The 20456-nt window shown below is 39.0% G+C and overlaps 1 protein-coding gene across 6 annotated transcripts in view; it reads right to left on the reverse strand.

Annotated features, from left to right (window-relative positions):
• MSANTD2 (Myb/SANT DNA binding domain containing 2) overlaps positions 1–20456 on the reverse strand; it is a 31293-nt gene that overhangs the window by 7526 nt on the left and 3311 nt on the right. The window contains exons 1-2 of one of the 6 annotated variants that reach the window (XM_030330889.1): positions 3983–10883; positions 44–143 (exon numbers count right to left, since the gene is read on the reverse strand). In XM_030330889.1, coding sequence (XP_030186749.1) covers positions 44–119 — 76 coding nt within the window. In that variant the 5' untranslated portion in view covers positions 120–143; positions 3983–10883. Of the gene's footprint in view, positions 1–43; positions 10884–17808; positions 18273–20456 lie in introns of those variants that run through there. The other 5 variants (XM_030330891.1, XM_030330888.1, XM_030330887.1 and 2 more) reach the window with 5 other exon arrangements.

Raw genomic sequence — 20456 nt, forward strand, 5'->3', positions numbered from 1 at the left:
CACACACACACACGTTAAGTATCATATATATTGGCTTTCTTACCCAATTCCTGATCTGTTGGATAGCCATGGAGATCCTGACTGTGGTTTCCCCAGTCCTCCTGTGAATACTCCTCCATAGTGCTGCCATCTGACTCCAGCTCCTGGTACAAGCCACTACTGTTAATAAGTACAGGCTGGCAGGGCTGAGCATCCCATCCTCCCTGACCAAACACCTGTTCCAACTGTTCAAATGTGTAACTGCTCTTTCTTTTCCCAACACCATGTTCTTTCACCCGACTGTAACACCTGCGAAGGGTCTAAGACACAAAGTCTTTTGTTATTCCTTTAAAGCTGTACTTCCTCTTCCAGGTACGGACCACAGATATTAATTACTATTAGACAGACACAGACAGACAAACACAGACACATTGTTACAGGAATGCTAGATTTCAAATTCATTATTATATTAGAAAAAAAACTAATTTAGCATTTACTCAAACATGTTATAATTCAAACAATTATTTTGCAATTAATCATCCATTAAACAACAAGAAACATTACAACATTATTGCATGTACCCCATAACACATATTTTTATACCCCCACCCCCATTTAAAAAGAAGAAGTAGGGAAAAAAAAAAAAAAAGAAAACAAGAAATACCAGCCAGCCAATAGGATGCACACCTGCCACAGAAGAGAAAGAGCTGCTATTGTGCCCAGAATTTGGAAAAAGTGAGGGAAGGGGGGACAGAAAGAAGAATTTCCCAAGCGAAGAATATAACCTTCCCTACTCTTCAGAAGGAAATCAGGGTAAAAACAATCGCCTAAGTGAATCAGCTAGTAAAACATACTACCCTCAAAGTCCACAGACCTTACTAAATTACTCGGTCTTTAGGGAAATTGCTAAATTTAAAAGAGGTCAAATAATTATGCTACAGAGCCCCAGTCTCAAACATCAACTATCAAGAAACAATGTGCTAATTCCTACATCGAAAGATTAGCCAGTTCTAATCTATTCTACCAACTCAAACTGCCAGGAAACAAACCAATAATCTCCTTTCCTGGGGGGGAAAGAGAGGTGGAGGGATACCATTGCACTCCTTTTTCTGCCTTATGCTACGCAGCAAATAAAAATCACTATGCAAGTCCACAGGGAAAACCTGGATCATTTTAATGTCTTGCACAAACCATTTTCTTCGTGGTCTTCTAACGCATACTTGTTTCTGATCATTAGCCCAGTTTCCTTAATTATTGGCATCTTTTACTCTGTCTTACATGGTATTTCAAAAGATAAACCAAGGACTTAGTCCCAGCATCCAAATTTAGTTTACTGACATCCAGTCTCTATCCCATCTCTGCTCTTTCTGCTCCTTCTAATCTCCCTTCTACTTTACTGAATTTCACTCAGAATTTTCTTGAAAGACAAGACCCCTTTTCCCTGGTGGCTCTCATATACCTTCTGACTCAACTGTGCAAAACCAGTTTACTTCAGACTTAATTTATATGCATTAGTCAGACTGTACGTTTCTCCTAAATGTGAGATTACTTTCCATAGCAATATATCACATATTCCCACCAAACTAAAACAACTCTTCATAATCTTTACAGAGCCTCCACGGAAGTTCAGTATCTTTAAATCACAGGTGACAAATGACAAGACACTCTGTCAAATACTTTGCAGATCTGTCCCTTGAGGCCAGGAATCCAGATGGGCAAAAGCAGTAATAAAAGCATGGCACATAGGATGATCTTCCTCAGACATACACAGAGTGGTGATTAGTCACCCTGTCCCAAAATCGGCCAGTCTACCCCCTGCATAAGCATCTGCCTTTCTCCCTTTCTTGAGATCTCTGGTGCCTCAAATGATGCCTTAAAGAGCCAAGGTTTCTGATTAAAAGTGTTCCCTCTTTCTCTTTGTGAAAGATTGTCACAACTACATAACACAAAACTTTCTAGAAAAAAGTCAGAAATGAACTTGGGGAATGCGTCACAGGGTAACTTTTCCAATGGAAGGAGACAAATGCCAGCAGCAGATCTCATTTAATTTTCTATATACTCCCCTTTCCCAGTGCCCTCTGCCCTCCTTGCAGGGATTGGAATTTGAATTGCAAACATCTCCTGCCAACTTATTTTTATCTCACAATGTCTAGTTTCTGCCTCCAAGAACACCCCAACTGCTCTTTTCGACTCCTCCAAGGACCGTACATGGAGAGTCCCGGCCGTGTCCCTTTCACCCTGCCAAAGCCATAAATGGAGATGTCACTGCTCACTACTTTCTGGCTGCCTCGAGAAGTGCACGCAGCACACAAGAGTCCAGTCGCCTCTGTCACTGGGGGTCATTTCAGAAGTCAAGGAATAAACTCACGTTCCTTTGAAGGAATGTCGTGACATGGGCATCTTAAGCAAAGCCACCAATCTTTTGACAATGTACATGGTGGGAAACGACAGGTTTCTTTGAAACCACCAAATTGAGCTTAAAATTTCACTTGGCTTATGTAATTGTGAATAGCAATATCTAATGGTTTTAGATACAGAAGAACAGTCAGATGATGTATTTTATATTTCATCAAAAAAGGCTATGAGATCTTGCCACCTCTTTCCTTGTAGTGTACTTTTGTGATACACTTTAATAGTGTCATGTGTTGATATGAAAAATATCTCTTAGGGGTCTGGAGGAAAAATGCTTGGTAATTCCTAAATCCATACGATAGGAATTTGATATATTGGAATAATGTTAAAAAGACTTCCAAATTGATTTTAACACTCTCAAGACATAAAATACACATAAGAGGTACCTTCTGGGTTCAGCAAAGGATCCAGGGATCCAAGGAGAGGTTGTTTGAATAGGACACATCAACTAAGATAGAAAACGAAAGGGAGAACTCAAACCTGAGCAAGACCACCGCTGTGGGAGACACTGAACTCAGTGAAGCTGCAGGGACTTTAGAAACAGATAAAAGGAACCTATGGAGGCCTTCCAATCAAGAAAGGTCACACTTCCTACACCCCGAACGATGAACCAAAGCACGCAATTAAAAGACTGCGTGTCTGTGTCAACAGTCCTAAATAAGCCAACTTAAAAATCTACTCTAAATCTGAGGTTACGATAATGCTCCAAACTCTAGGAAAAGCAAAGCCTCACCTCCCACTTCAGACAGCCACACCAAACCCAACAAGAACCTCAAGTTTAGCTTTCTTGGAGGGCCGTTTCCTACCCAACACAAATACCTTACTCCCCTTCCTTCTTTCTTTACCTCACTCATCTTAGAAATGTATGGTAATTTAACCTCTAGCATTTTCTTTTAAAAGTTAAGATTTTGGGGGAAGTTGGGGGCGGGGGGGAAGAATTTGCTCAAAATTATGAAAAGACCAGCCTATTCACAATTAGGAAGAATAACACTTTCCTTATTGCTAGAAGTTTCCATGGTAAATCAATATTACAGTCTCCTCCCTGGGGAAGAGCAGTGAGGTAATACTGTATTCTTGAAGGAAGTCAGAGGGATAGAGGTCAGGAGGAGTCAAGAGAATCTAGAAAGAACTAAAGGGTAGGTAACAACTTGATCAGGTGGTCAAATCAGAAGAGTTCGTAGGTCTTTGATTTGGAAGAAATGCCAAGTGTTTAATCACCACAACAGGAAAAGAAGCAGAGACAAGGCTTGAAAGATGTCCCATTACCAAAGCAGGGAGGAAAACAAGATGGCTGACAACTGATAATTTATAGACGGAGGGAAAGTTCTGCCAAAGTTTAAGATTGGAGGGAAAGGAAATGAGAGAATAAAGATGACATTCATTGCGGATGAATGTGGGGGGGAGGTCTGCGGGAGAGGGGGCAGGTAAACAAAGGTAGGAGTTTTAGATTGGCAGGATTGGGGGTTTAACGGCAGCAATGCAGAGAAAGACCCAGGGTTACAGTACATGTAACATTAAATACAGTGCACAATGCAGCTATCTTGCCAAAGTAAGTAAATCCAGTATTGGGTTGTATAAGCAGAGGAATCACATGTAAGCTATGAAGGTGGCTCTTCCTCTCTATTCAGCACCGGTGAGGCCACAGCTGGAGCACAGCATTCAGTTCTGGGCATCGAACCAGCTACAAGAGAGGGAAATTGTAGAGTTCAGAAAAGGGCAAATAAAATAATGAAAGGCTTGGAAAATAAGATCTATAAGTAGGGCCAGTGGTTTCGTCAAAGCCCTTCCTGACATTATATAAGCTACTTTGGGGGTAAAAATAAGGTTTCTTTCGCTTCAGTGTCCTTCAATCCCTCCTTTGACTTTCAGGAAGTGGGAGGAATTGAATTTTTCCCTGGTATGGCAAAGCAGGAAGCCAACTAAATAAATCATATGGGCATATGCCAACCAATTCTGCTACTGGCTCGTTTTCTCAAAATTTGCCCCATTTCATCCAATCGAAACATAATCACCGTGACAAAACCACTGTTCTAACAGAACTGACTACAGGTGGAACAGGGTCTATAATAAGGAGGAATGGAAATGTGTAGCATAATAGCTACATAAATGTGTTGTCCAGAAAACACTGGCATGATCAGCCTAAGATGTCAGATGAAAAAGTCAAACCGCAGGGCAGGATAGCTTAGTTATAACAGCAGGAAACAATGTTATAAGAAAAAACAAGCCGTGAAACAGATTTTCAAATGTAGTTGTCAAACTGGCCACACTAGAAATGGATTACATAGATGATCTTAACCCTCTGCAAACTAAATATGATAAATTTTAGCTTTTTTTTTTAACCCAAATGATTCCATAAAGAATATACAGAGTCTTAAGAATCACATATCATATTTCACAAGAGATAGAGGAAATTACACTGGGGGCAAATCTCCAATGACTAGCTGTTTATAAAAGAATTAAAAACAATACCTCAGCCTTAGCAGATGTGGATTTTTAAAGCAAAAGTCTTTGTGAAATACATTAATCTTCTTCCTTTAAAGTTACCGCTTTATTGTAACTGTTACAACTAGTTGCTCTTAATGAGGCAACAACAACAACAACAAACCCATTGAATTTATTTCAATATCTTTTGGAGAGACTCAATATGTCTTTAATTAGTTTTAGTTTCTTACTGTGAGCACAAAAGGTAGAAAATAAAACTCCAAGTAGGAGAATAAATAAATAAACACATTTCTGCACACAGTAAGAGGGGTATTATGAATACAGCATAAATTCCTACATAGAGATGTAAATTACACCGAGCTAGAACTAATGATTAGGAAGTCACGTAAGGCAAAATCTATCTGGGGCCAGCAGAAGTTTTACTACCTATTTACTACCTGTTTTCTATACATCAAAATCTGGCAAACTGATTTGCCAATCACTTAATCCTTTAAAACCAGCCAACCCTAAACCCTAACAAAACAAAACTCAAACCAAAAATATAGCCCTTGCATCACACTCCCCCAGTTCTTAGCGCTACAGGGGAGGTTTGGCAAGTGAGAAAGCTTTTTATTCTTAAATATTCCTTTTCCTTTTCCTCTCCAGAATAGAAGTTCTTTTCTTTTTTGGGTCATGGATCCATCCCCAGAAAAAAACACACATACAAAACTGTTCCATACAATTTCAAGAACACGGACTCTGAAGAGCCCATACCAGAACCTCGGGTTAAAAACTGCTCTATACCATGTGGTTGTTTCTTCCATAAAAGAATATAACAGGTATTAGTCAGAAGCCCTAAAATAAGGTAGACTTAATTTGTGTATTAAGTTTGACAAGAGATTATAAAGATTGGGACAACCAGTTTAAGTAAAATTTATCCAGTTTGCTCCATATTCTGCTCATTTAGATAAAGCAGCATTAATATCTTCTTTAAGAGGCCAATTAGTCAAATTCCCATGCTTTTTGAGAGAAACAATTCCTAGCAGTAAGAACACACAGGGATGTCAATTTACTCTTCACAAAAATATAGGAGTTTTTTTTTTTTTCTTTTTTCCACCTGCTAGGGAAGAAATCTTTTTCTGAAGTGGAAACTAAGCAATATTAAATGATTCATAAATTATGCTTTTTAACTGTCCCAATTGAATCACATAATACTTGACCATTCATTATCTGATACATGTATCAATACAGATGCTACATAAATTACCTAAAGGAAATTCACGTATCTTGGAACAAGCATAGGAAAGGAAGTCTTGACTACTTTCCTTAGTAGTCCCGATGGCTAAGCTTTTGCATCTTCCCATTTTAATACTGCCTAAAGACCAAAGGGTCTGAAAGGACTAGGCAATGTCTACACTAATTCAATCCTTAACCCAATGGGACTCAGTCTGATCTATTATTCTGCCGAAACCATTCATATCATGGTCAGCAATTTCTTAATTACTGAGAAGAATGACCCTCAAACTTTGTCCTTAACTCATTTGACTTTCCTGCAGCACCTGATATAATGCCTATCTATGACACTAGCCTTGCCAAATATCTCTTTTATATAATCTACTGATTGACAGGGGGTGGGTGGAGCTGCCCAAGGCTCTAATAGCAAACCAAGTTCCAAACTTCTAAAATATTATGGATGTTTTGAATGGAAAAGAACCTCAGAGATCACGGAGTCCTCACTTAACAAATGAGGAGCCAAGGCCCCAAGACAAGTATTTCTTCAAAGGGGATTTGGAAAACAAACAAACAAACAAACAAATTACCAAATGCCACTCATATAATGTGAATGCTTCCTAAGAGAACTATTCTTAGTAGAATATTCTTGATGATCTATTCTTAGATCATCAACTCTATGAGGTAGGAACTAGGTATGTCTGCCTAGTTCTCGGTTTCTCTGAGCCCAGAAGAGTGCCTATCACGTAAGGGCTCAATATACATTTATTAAGTAAATGAATTAAGGTAATTTTAATATTGCAAATCATTAGCAAGAAGACAAATTTTTTTTCTTACCAAAGAAAATCAGGAAACTCACTGTTTAACCACATGGTAGATTATATTTATAGAATCAATAAATCTAAGGTACGTAAGGCTCCTACTTGAAAAAAGCAGGAGCAGAAAATGGTATGAAGCATAGATACAGCTCAAATTAGCAAAGCAAATTCCCTTTGTGACAAAGGGAATAACTGCAGAGGGCCAGGTTATTTTAAAAAGATCTACCATTCTTGTTTTTAAAATTTTTCTCGGTGGTGGGAGAGGGGTCTCCTGCCACACAGACCTCTGTTGCTCTGTCCAAATTGTATTATTTCTTATGCCTTACACATTGAATAAGTAATATATTCAAGGATACAGAGTTCTGTCAAAGATAGAAAAGGAAAAAGACTCAATTGTTTCCTAGATTCTGATAGGGTCAAACAGAACGACCACCAGAAACCAAAAGATCTTACCTCTCTGGAGCCCCAGTCTCTGTGGGGAACTGTCCAGGATTGAATTCTATCGACTTGCACTGCATTCGGAATCTGGCTATGAACGACTCACTTTTTTGTCTACAACTGGTCAGTACTGTCTTCATCGGGGAGAGATTCTTGTGTGGAACAAATAATTCAGGAAATTTTGATTCTCAGTGAGGATCAACTCCTCCAAGTTTTCTAGGTCCCTCTATGCTAGCTGGTGAGGGTCTTGTCCATTCAGATTATGAACGGAAAAAAAAACCCTCCAGGAGGACAATACTAATTGTCAAAAACAAACACCTTCCATTGCTCAAGGAACTATATTCATATGACCATAAAGTTTTTAACCCTATGCTGTAGGTAAATCATATCTCCTATTGGCAGTAATATCATAAAAGCCATACCTAGTAAGCGTAGTCCTGTTTAAGGACTTCTTTGGGATACAAGAATCCTTCCAGGCATGAAGACAGGTAAAAACATTAGGGCTTTAGTGAACTACTTAACTATTTCAGACATAAGCAGCAACAGATACATTACAGTCATCAAAGACAGTCAGATACCACTATTTGCCTACAACCTCCTTCCCATCTAGATGGGGCGGGGGGGGGGGGTGGGAACCAGTTGTCTGGTAAAGAATTATCCTGGATTAGGTAGGTTGTTTTCATCTGACCTCCTACATCACCTCTGAAGTTGCTATAGTAGCATTTCTGTTAGATTTTCTGTTTACTTCACACCCCAGGCACCATCCAAAGTGGTATTCAGATGATATTTATTTAAAATGTTAACTTTTACTAATATGTGAGGAAAAAAACCATATTTGAGTATTATCTACAGTATTTCTAGGACAGCAGGGGAGAATCATTCACCTTTAAAGGCCTCCCACACAAACACCCTGAATTGCACACTAACTGGTCCATAATCAACCATGTCTAAAATTTAAGAACTACACATGCATGCATACACATTACAATAACATCTCACACAGCTTTACCATTACATCACATTGCTTCCCAAACACAAAGGCACTTTCTACTGGTGATAAGACCTGTGTTTAAAAGGGAAATGGTGCAGAGCAGTTACCCCACCCCCTCCAAAACAGGTCACTTTATTCCTTTCATGAAAGTTTTGTAGTCTTTTTTTTTTTTTTTTTTACTAAAAACTACCATCTATAATGAAAAGATAATCTATAATACAAATTCCTTCCATTAGTAATTTTTACGTATTTGGCTGTGACATCTAGATAAAATCATCTAAGAAGTAAGGTTATTAGAAATCCTCCATCAAGGTATCTGGGTACAAATATTAGTCTTGCCTGAATCTGGGTCAAGACTCAGTCAGGTGTTCTTTAAAAAGGTAAATGTTGACTTAAAGTTGACCCTTGAACAGCATGGATTTGAACTACAAGGTTTTTTTCAATAAATATATTACTGCAAATGTATTTTCTCCTCCTTACGATCATCTTAATAACAATTTCTTTCCTCTGGTGTATTCTCTTGTAAGAATACAGTATAAAATAGATGTAACATACAAAATACGTTAATCCACTGCTCATGTTGTCAGTAAGTCTTCTAATCAACAGCAGGCTATTAGTAGCTAAGTTTCTGGGGAGTCAGAAATTATATCCAGATTTTTGACTGAACAGGGCATCAGTGTCCCTAACACCTATGTTGTTCAGGGTCAACTCTACTTCAAAAAGTGGTTTTTTGTTTTTTGTTTTTTTGTTTTTGCATTTACATGCTGTAAACTACAGATCATAAATGCATGAAAAGAACAAATATTCATATGCTGACAAATACTCTATGAAAAACCTGAAAATAAGCATGTTTTAAGTGTATACATCTGTCTGTAGGCAACCTGAACATATTTAGAAAGTTGTTAGAAAGAAATTCAGGCAATCATAATACTTTTTATAGCTCATTTGGTAACATTTTTATATTTTACTCTTACCTTTACAAGGACTGCTAAAAGCAATAGCCATATGAAAAATGTACTGTCTACAAAAATCAAACATTTTCCATATGTGGCTCAATGTCCTGTGCAATGAAGGTAAAAACCATAACTACCATTTTCTCAGTGCCTACTTACTGTGTGCTGAGACTTAGGCAGTTTATATTTATTATTCCTAATTTTTACTTTAATGCTAAAAGAGAGAGTCCCAGGAAACAGACTGAGGAGTCTGTGCAGCAGGCTTACTGGGGAGGGCTCTTGAGAACGAATACCTGTGAGAGACTGACCGGAACGGGGTTGGGCGGACGAAGACGTTGACGAAGACACAGTTGCAGCAAAGGCCTCAGCTAACCCAAAGTGAGGTGTGGAAACTGGATGAACCTTCAGATTTGTCCTGAACTGGGGCAAGGAAACTGTTCCTTTGGATTTCAGCACGGACCAGTCACTGGATTCAGGCTTCCCTGGAGAGGGAGCCTTACCTTGGGGGAGACAGCTCCCTTGGGCGAAGGAATTCAACTGGCAGCTGTCACCAATCGTTGCTCCAGGCAGCTGGGGGAGGGGCTGGGTGTTTCATTCCTGGAGGAGGGGTCTGGGGACTATATCACATGTATGTGGAAGATATGTGATGCATTTCTATTTAACTGAATAGAGACCTAAGGGAAAGGTAAGAGCTTATTATCCAAAGTCACTAACAGAACTTCTTTAATGTAAATTTAGGTTTCAAAACTAGGACCTGGTGTTCCTCTCTTCAGTAGACATTGAAAAGTCTAGAAAGTCACTGTGTTTACCTTTTTGCCATAGTTGCCAGGAAGTTCACAGCTCATTTTAATATTTAGCGGATGTAACTATATTTACCTGGGTTACTCACTGCACCCTCTGATCTCTCATTTTCTATTTTTAGCTTTCTTCATATGCATATGCTTTTTTCGTACGTTTACATTATATATTCTAAACAACCCATCTCCTCTTTGTCATCTCTAAGAACACTTAGCCATAGGTGATGGACGCTCTATGGCCTCCTTTTGGTAAGCCACATCCTTAACCTTTTACTGCAGAAAAAAGTACTACTACTTTGTAAATTCCTTCTGTAATTCAAACTTACTTCAAGAGGAGTCAGTAGTTCAATAAATGCCATCATTTATATAAAGATTTGAGTGAACTGAGTCTTTGACAATAAAAGCCTATTCTAAATGTTTTGACGCCTGTTGTCAACTCTTCCTTGGGACTTCCAAATCAAACGTTTTTCACGTGTTTATAACCTTAGGACACGATGAATTATCTGCAAGAATTTTTAAAACCTGTTTTCCTACTGTGAGAAGTAACATGTATGAGCATAACATCCATCTGTACTGCTCTGTTTTGGCTATTGCATCGGACCGTTTATGATCACACTGTTGCCAAAATCTTACTTCAATTGTCAACATTTTTCAAAGGTGGGTTGATGGTTCATAAAGGGGCAATATACCACCTGCTGGCTTTGTGACATTATACAAATTAATCTCATTGTGCCTCAATTTCTCCATCTGTTAGGTGGGGTTAATAACAGTACCTCCATCACAGATTTGCTGTGAGCGTTCAATGAAAAAATACAAACAGAGCACTTAAAACAGTGCCTAAGAGCTTGTACTCAATAAATGTTAGTCATTTTGATTGTTACAAAAATAATAGTCACACCACATGGAGACCACTTATAAATAAAGGTTAGTTCAAGTAGGGAAAGGTAACCCCAAAGTTTTATCACAAAGCACATGGTAGGAATAACAAACTGTAGCAGTCAATATCAGAATCTCGTTTGGAAAGCAAGTTTCAGTTACACCACATCATCTAGTGTTAAAGGAATGCTAGCTTGATTTTCTGAATTTTAGTTTTATTAGTACATAAAAGTATTTTACAGTTATTTTTGTTTGATAACACATGAGATCTACAAATAACAAGTTTACACCTAGATTTAGGTTTGTTACACATCAAGTAACGTTGTTGTATAAACATGCTTTATATTATTCAAGTTTCAGAAACACCTGGCTATACTAGCATAGCTTCTTCAACCTTTTGCTCTTATTTCCTCTTTCTTTATAAAAGCTAATTATCTAACCATTTTCAAAGGTTTGTAGTCCTGGCAAGAATATGGTGACTAACACTGACATATAAACCAAAGGGGAAACAAGGAATCTTAACTAACCATAGGAACATGCCTCACTCACCGGGCAGCCTGCTTACAAGAAGCTGTAGGCAGACAAACAGTGAAGTATGAATGGCTCATATATTTTCCTGGACTTCAATGGAACAAAAAACATGTAGACCTCTCATTCCTTTTTTGGTGCATGGAAATATACTGGAAGTAAAATCAGATTGACCACCACTTCTTGAAAATTAGGGTTTCATAGATATGTTAGTTCTGCTATAAAGTTAAAATTTCTCCCTTGATTTTTCCTCTTAATTTTATAATGTGGTTTACATTACTTATATAAAGGAAAAAAATATTTTATACTGTTCTAAAACAGGTACAATCTGATCCCTCAAAATCCAACTATTAACCATGTCTTCTAATTTGCAAAAGAGAAGGGACATTACCTGGTTATACAGAAGACTGAATAGGGGTGCTCATAATCTAATGACTGAATGACTATTAACAATGTTGCACTTTGCTGCTTGATGGGGCAAACCCCAGTGACAACTGGACATACCACAATAAAAAGATATAAAGTCATGTAAATCATTCTTAAGAAAGTAAAGGCAAATGGTAACATTTGGTAAAGGCAAAAGTAACATATAATGAATAAGAGCTCTAATGTTCTAAGGTCAACAAGGCTGATATCTAGTAATATCATATTTGAGGCAATTTCTTTCTATTGTGCTAATTGTTTTGAATTGCATATTTTAAATATCCTATTGGTTTCTACCAGAATGTAAGCTCTTTGAAGGCAGGAGTTTATTTCAATTTTGTTCACTGATGTATTTCCAGTACCTACATCAATGGCCAGCATGCAGAAGCAGCTCAGTGGGTTTTTGCTAAACGAATGAATGAATGAATGAATGAAAGAAAGAAAATTCCTTAAGATTTTATATGGCAGCTGAGAGATTAAACGTAAGGTTGAGGTACTTTTTGACCTATCACACTCTTCTTTCTAAATCATAAACCAGCTCTTCCCATTTAGAGAAAGTATCTGCAAATTTAAAATAATAATAATAAAAGCAGTTTTTGATAGATACGAACTTTATTCTGGTTTTATTAATACCAATTACAAACATAATTGACTTATTTGAATAAATGAAATCTGAAGGTAGATAGTAGAGCAACAATAATACTGTGAGTTTCAAAAATTCAGGCTATTACAACAAAATAGTCTTACATAGGCTGAGAAAAGGCAACTAGAAGACGTATCTAAGAAAATAACTTCCATTCTATTGTATCAATTTATATTGACTGAAATATTATTTGGTAGCTCAAAATATGTAATTTATGAATACAGCCAAGAGCACATATATAAAAATAAAATGATGGCTGTTATTCCTAAAATGTCTGAGAATAAACACAGGTTTGTATTTTATACTAAGGAATAACAACACATCCCACTAAGTGACAAGAGAACACTCACTTGATTAGTGCCAAGAAAAAAAGTAAGTATTTCCACTGGCTCTCAAGGACTCTCTCAACTACAACAGGTAAGAATTAAAACAGATTTAAATACATGCCTTTTTCCATTCGCAGACATTTTCCAATGATTTGGAACAGTAGGGGGAAGACTCCGCATAGTTTACAAACTCCAGATATTTGCAACATATGCATACTAGGCCCAGATTTGTTAAGCATTCATCCTGAATACTGAATGCTGTTTCTGCAATGGTCAACAGCAGGCAGAGAAGAACACACTGCATGAACCGCTCCCCCGCCCCAAACCAGGATTAAAGAGTACCCAATAATCAAAGCAGTCCCAACAATCAACTGTTTAAAAGTTAAAGCTCTTTGTGGTCCTGGTCTGTTTTTGAAACTCAAGACATTCTTTCTCCCATTTTTAAGCCTTTTTTAAACATTACATAGATACAACCTTCCAAAAGGGGGGAAAACTGCTCTTCTACCTCAGCCTAGCAGTATGAGCAACTTCAGAGTGCCTGTATGACAATCAATATCTGAAATTGGAGATGTGAATTTTAGTTCTTGCCCTCTGGTAATGTTAGAAAAAAAGAGGGGAAAAAAGAAGGCAGGATCATCACTTCTAAAGTTTAGGGAGATTAGAACCCAAGAGTCTAGAGTACATCTTAGAGGTAACAGAGCTGTGCCGAAATGATATTTTAGTTGGATTTCACTGGGTTCTAGAACCAACTCTAAAAATTCAGGCAATGAAGCACTGTGATGATCTTTGAGGACTACAACAAAGAATCCTGTGTAAGCTGGTAGAAGATTTAACAAACCCCATAAAATTTTCAGATTCCCAAACAGCCCCGCTGATTTTAGTATATCTGAAATCTATTGTCTTCTGTTTTCATGGCCACTGTTTTATTGTACCTCTTGTCTAGCTTACTGCAAGAAGCCTCTGAGTGATCTTTGTCCTTCCAGTCTTACCCTTGCCAATTCATTTTCCACATTACAGCCAGTCCTAGGACCTAAGACTATGTCCACTTCCCAGCTTACAGCTCTTTGATGACTAAGTCTAGGGTCAAGTCTAAACCCCCTAGTACCTCATCTCACCTCTTATGTATGTCTCCAGTCTCATTTCTGATCACTTCCCACCTCCTTTCACCCTCTTCCCTCTAACCTCAGGCTCCAGTTAGCTAGAACTGCATCATATAAAACATTTCACCAGAATATTGGGGACATGACCTGTTCCAAATTAATGCTTCTGAAGTTTTGATGCCTTAAATCTAAAAGAGCACAATGATTGAAAAAAAAAAAAAAAGCCGATGTCACCTCAGTATCTTCTAATTTTCTTTTATCTAACTGCAGGTTATAGCCTACGAGTGGGCTGAGTTGGGAAATCAATTTTAGTAGGTTGTGACCACCTTTCTAAACACCCGAAGTGGGAGATAAAGAGACAAGGCACAGGGGATCAAGAAGCGTCATGGTAAAGAGAACCCAGGGCCAGTGAGGGTGGCTAGGGGGGAACAGGGTGAATGGGGAGCTGGTACAGGTTGGAGGGGATGGGTGCAGGGGAGGAGCACTTGAAGACTGCCGGTGTGGGGGAGGGGACTGGCTGAGCCCGCGGGCACAGTGCATACACGTGATAACCAGGAGGCGTCGTGCCCCACACCAGGTGTTGGCGTACATCAGCAGGACCACGACAAGCAAACCTGGGGTATCCCTGGTCTACTCCATGCCCTCCCACAACGTGTCGCTGCGGCTGCAGGGCCTCCGGGAGAAAGACTCCGGGTCCTACCGCTGCTCTGTGAATGTGCAAGACCATCAAGGCATAAATAGGAGCCACAGCAGCAAAACTTTAGAACTCAGTGTGCTGGGTAAGTGTGAAGCACACACTTTGCAATACCGCCCAGCCCCCAGGGAGGTCAGGCGGGTCTCTCCCAAAAGGCTGCCTGTAAAGGTTGGAGGAGGGCAGATGGAGTGACAGAAGAGGGAGGCGGGGAGTGTAGGAGGTGGTGGAGGTGGGGGTCTGTTGGTTCCTGGAGATTGAATTTTTAACCTGTCTCCCTGCTCCAGTTCCTCCAGCTCCTCCATCCTGCCGTCTCCTGGGTGTGGCCCATGTGGGGACCAACGTGACCCTGAGCTGCCAGTCCCCCAGGAGTAAGCCGGCTGCCCAATACCAGTGGGAGCGGGCACCCCCATCCGCCCAGGTTTTCTTTGCACCAGTTTTAGGTGAGGGAACTTCTGGAGACAAATGACTGTGTGGCTGGGGCAGGGAAGGATGAGAGGTACCAGGAGGGGGGGTGGTGAAAAGGGGAGGCAATGCTGCCAAGTACTGGGGTAGAGGAGGTGTGGTGGTGGTGGTGGTGGAGGAGGAGGACGACGTACCTGTAGGGAGGAGACTGGAGAAAGAGCCTACCAGGTACAGGCACTGTGTTGGGTGTGTTCGTGTGCTGTATACTTATGATACTCGAGAGGACATATGACCTGGTGGTTCTAGAGCCAGATTAGCTGTGCTCGAATATAATAGAACATACCAGAGGGTACTGCACATAGTTAAGTAGCACGTCATTTTGCGGATTAAATAAGTGAATATTTGCAAAGCACCTAGAACAGTGCATGGCACATAGTAAATGTTACAGAAGTGTTGGCTACAATCATTATTATTTTGTGGAAATGTTTCAGTTAAACATATATATTACGTGACTATTAGGCCACAGGGTAAAATATATTTCTTCTTACTGTATGTTCAAAAGATGCATTGCTTTGGTTTTTTATTCCAGTATATAAGAATGAGATATGTAATAGATACCTGCACAACTACAATCTAACACTATAAAAACGTTATCTATCAAAACATATAAATTGTCTAGAATTGGTATGCCCACCATACTGTTATTCCAAAACTATCTGCTCCACCCTTTCTTGGTTCTTTAAGACACCACTAACGAGTCATTTGTAGATTCTAAGTCATACCTTCACCAAATGCCATGCACTATAGCAAACTGTTATTCGGTTGAAAGGCATGACTTTTTTATTTAATTTAATTTTTTTTTTTTTTTAAGTAGGCTTCACGACCAGTATGGAGCCCAACACGAGGCTTGAACTCATGACGCTGAGATCAAGACCTGAGCTGAGGTCAAGAGTGGGACGCTTAACCGACTGAGCCACCCAGGTGCCCCAAAAGGGATGACTTTTTAAACAGCTTACCACTTATAAATCTTCTGTGAGTGAAATAAGTCAGTCAGAGGAAGACAGATATCATATGTTTTCACTCATATGTGGATCTTGAGAAACTTAGAAGACCATGGGGGAAGGGAAGGGGGAAAAATAGTCACTTATAAATTTTCTGGAACAAATGCGGTATTTGGATGTTTCCAGTTTAAGATTCCTGAAACAAAATATATTTTACTATACTGGCAGTTTACACTGTTCTAGGTTATGCTGCCTCTGGTCTTTTACCCCAAGTGCTCATCTCTATCTACCCTCTTCTACTCAGTTCAGTCCACTCTACCTTCAGGATCCACCTCCTGAAAGCCTATGACGACGTGCCTTTCCTGTGTATGCCTGAAGCACCATGAGCTTAATGTCAACGTGTCACACAGACCTTGCTCACAACCCTGTAACTGGTGCTTTTGTAGTCTGACTCTTTCACTGGAAGGTGGACACTCTGACAGTAAATGGTACACTGCAGCATCTCTAGGACCTACTGCACAAGGCACTCAAATATTTGTGGTGAATAATAATAATAATAAAAAAGTAAGTCCCTATTTCAGACTTTAGTATTTGGAGAAACCCTGTGATGAAATCTGTCAGCTGGGTCTGATGAAAGGGAATGGGTAAGATCTCCAAATCCTCCCACAGATTCTTGCACTTTAGCCAAGAGTTAAGCTCCACATCTTTCTCCTGCTTCCTAAGGACAGTGGAATTCAAGGGTCCAGTCCCGCTACGGCTGCCAAGAAAGATATCAGAAAGATGCTCAGAGTTCTAAAGCAGTGGCCTCCCACTGGGGTATTCCTACTCTTTCATGATTAATCAAGGCATCATAAAACCTTAGGGATTCCTGGCATTTCCAGCTGGCATGTATTTCTTACGTGTAAAGCTTGGCCCCTGAATTTAGAATAACCAAAGCAATATAGGTTAGGGATACTGGTTTTCTTTAAATGTTAAGTGGAATATTGTCTGATCATCAACATTCTCAAGATACATTCGATAAAATCTACAGATACGAATTTTGCGTGGATTTTTCAGATTCATAGTACATTACTGAGTACATTTTACAGTCAATGCTCATTTTATTCATCCCATACTAGATTTAATATTTCCTATATCCTATTAACATCTTGTAAACTTTCACCTATAACAAAAAAACTTTAATGTCCATTTTAAAATGTTCAAGAGAGTACAAAAAGTCTTTTGGGAGCACAAAAACAAACAAAGTTTGAATATCATTATTCCAAAGCTGTTCTGGCCAATACAGTAGCCACTGGCTACATGTATATGACCATTTAAATTAAAATTAAAGAAAATTAAAAATTCAGTTTCACACCATCACACTAGCCACAGTTCAAGTGTTCAATAACCACCTGTGGCTAGTGGCTATTGCTCAGTGGCTGACGGACAGTGCAGACAACAGGACACATATATCACAGAAAGTTCTATCGGACAGCATTGTCCTAGAAAATCAAGAATATGACACTGTTTGCCCTAGCTGAGATTATAAGACTTTATTCTGTGCACTAAAAGCTCTTCCTCCCTAGTAGGGTGGACCATTTTTCTTTACTTTTATCAAGGTTCCTCCTACTCTGGGGTAAAGAGACAGGGAGGGCAAAAAAAAAGGAACTTTGAGCTTCTCCTAAAGGTTTGAGTATGTAGCTAAGAAAACTGTTTCGTAAAATAGACTTCTTTAATACTCCAAATAACAACTTTTTACCTGCACTGTTCAATATGGTAGCCACTAGCCACATGTGGCATTTATAATTTAAAATTAAATTAATTAAAATGAAACACAATTTAAAATCCAGTTCCTCGGGCACACTAGCCACGTTCCAAGGTCTCAACAGCCACAAGTGACTGGTAGCTATCACAATGAACTGTGTTAGATATAGAACATGTCCATCATCACAGAAAGTTTTATTACACAGCACTGTTTGTACTATCTGCTTTCTAAATTCTTTTTTCTTTTTACATATCATCTTATTGAAGGATCCATAATAACTTCATTCCACTCTTCACTAGATTTCCCCAAATGCCAAGAAATAAACTCAGAAGACTATTCATCCAAAGTTTTAACATGTGCTTGTTAGACCCTTACCTCCTAAACTGAAAGACTGTAAGTGTATGGTCGGTAGTCCAAGATGGTCTATTCCTTTAAGATACACATCAAGCCTCTATCAGACTCACAAGCAGGCAAGCGTTCTGGAACACACAAGCCTCTGGATGACAGTGGCATGGGAACAACAGAAACAGAACATGTAAAAAATGGAAGCAAACAAATCTGACCCAATCTTTCTTGCAAACGATTTGAGTGGTATACCATATTTCTCAGAAATCTTTCAATGACAGTACAGAGGGAACGTCTTGTCTGCAAACACCAGAGAAAAATCCTCAGAGGTGGGTGGAGTCTATTAAAATGCTACACAGGGACACAGGTTATCTGCTGGCTTCAAGCCATCTTTACCTCACTGGTTCTCACAAACAAATGCCAAGGCTTGAGGGCTAAAACGAAAGGTCAATATGTAATTTGTCTGCTAAAGCATGAATTTTGTTCTAAAGATTACAACAATTACTAATGAATAAATCTAAGCAATACCCCTAAAACACTGATCATTTTGGTTGCTAGGCAGAAGACTCCCTACCACTTTTAAATTTGTCTGATGAGCAACCAGTACTGATCCAGCAAACACAAGCTTTTTAGGTCATACAATCACCTTGCATTTCATCTCGAGGCAGAGCTAGAAGTACACATCTGTTTCAAAGACATAAAGCCAACTCTCAAGAGGCAAATTTTTGGAGAACACCCAAAAATATGGGACTTGAGAATGAGTTTTGCAGTGCATCAGATTAACTGACTGAAGTGTGAATACAGCATCTGGCTCAGAAGTGAATGCTTTCATGAATGCCAAGTCTAGATAGATCTTTCAACTACTACAGTATGGACTGTGATGAGATCTCTCCCTCCTTTGAAGTCATCACACTTATTGTCTGCTTTAGTCATATGACACTTAATCAAATACTGCCATCACATACCATCCCTTGTGTTGTCCAGCTTTAACTCTTTGATGTGTCTATACATACTTCAACTGCACTGTAAGCTCTTTATTTATCCTAACATCTAGCATACAGCCCTGCACATAGTAAGCACTCAAGTTATTTGGTGAATGGTGACATGATGAAAAGGCCTACAGAATAAGAGAAAAATCATGCAATCACCAGACAGAAAACCACCCATTTGTTTATCTGGCTCCAAAATTAGGCTGGAATTGTTAGTGGACGGATTTTCTTCTGGCAAACAAACAAAAAAAGCAGCAAAACTTCAGAACCAAACAGTAATCTGTGCAGTAAGGCAGCATCAAACACATCCATTTTATCCAAATGACTGAACGAATACCAATAAATGGACATGTCGGACTTCAAAATGAAACTCTTTGCAGCAACAAACAAATGTTTATATCTGACTTTAAGCTAAAACCCTGTGCACTTAGAAATATACACATTCACTTAGATAGCATGCAAAAATAGTACTTTGGTAGCAAAATCCAAGACCTATTAATTTCAAAATTTACAATTTCAATAGATAAGAAGTCTAAAACACAGTCCAAAAAAGGGAAGTGATGTGTTTTTCAGGTTATTCAGGAAGGTAGCCAGGGAAGAGGCTGGGATGGGACTCAGCTTTCTGATGCCTTCTTGTGATAAGATGAAGGCTGCTACCTCAACGTATTGAAACTATGATTAAAGGAAAGTTTCCTGGAAAAACCGAAGTTCCTATATACCTCTTCCCTCCTTTCAAACTTAGAAGAAATTGTTTACTGAGTTTTCATAATTGCATTTTAATGCATATTTCAAATGCATTGTGCCAGAAATTTAATGGACACACAGGATATTCCTTCCCTGTGACCCTCTGACATGAATTCACATTTAAGTGAGCACATTAGTCCGTACAAAAACTTCCTCATGGTCCATATCTACTGTACTTTTTCTATTTTGTGAAATTCAAAGCACAAAAGATTGCTGAATTTCTTTTTGCAGTTCTCATCAAGACAATAAAGTAAAAGAAGAGCTTTCCGGTTGTGCCTGGGCGGCTCAGTCGGTGAAACGTCCGACTCTTGATCTTGGCTCAGGTCATGATCTCAGAGTTCGTGACATGGAGCACTGAGTCGGGCTCTGGGCTGACAGCATGGAGCCTGCTTGGGATTCTTTCTCTCCCCCTTTTTCTCTCAAAAATAAATAAATAAACTTAAAAAACAAGAAGAAGAGATTTCCGAATTACTCATTCTGAATAAGTATTTCTGAAACTGGGATCTAAAGATTTGCTTTCAGGTATCTGAGACTCTCTGAGAATTTTTTAAAGTGTTTTTATTTTCATAAACATACTCTGGATTACTTGGGGACATCCACCT

This window comes from Lynx canadensis, chromosome D1, assembly GCF_007474595.2.
Source record: "Lynx canadensis isolate LIC74 chromosome D1, mLynCan4.pri.v2, whole genome shotgun sequence".
NCBI classification, from domain to species: Eukaryota; Metazoa; Chordata; class Mammalia; order Carnivora; family Felidae; genus Lynx; species Lynx canadensis.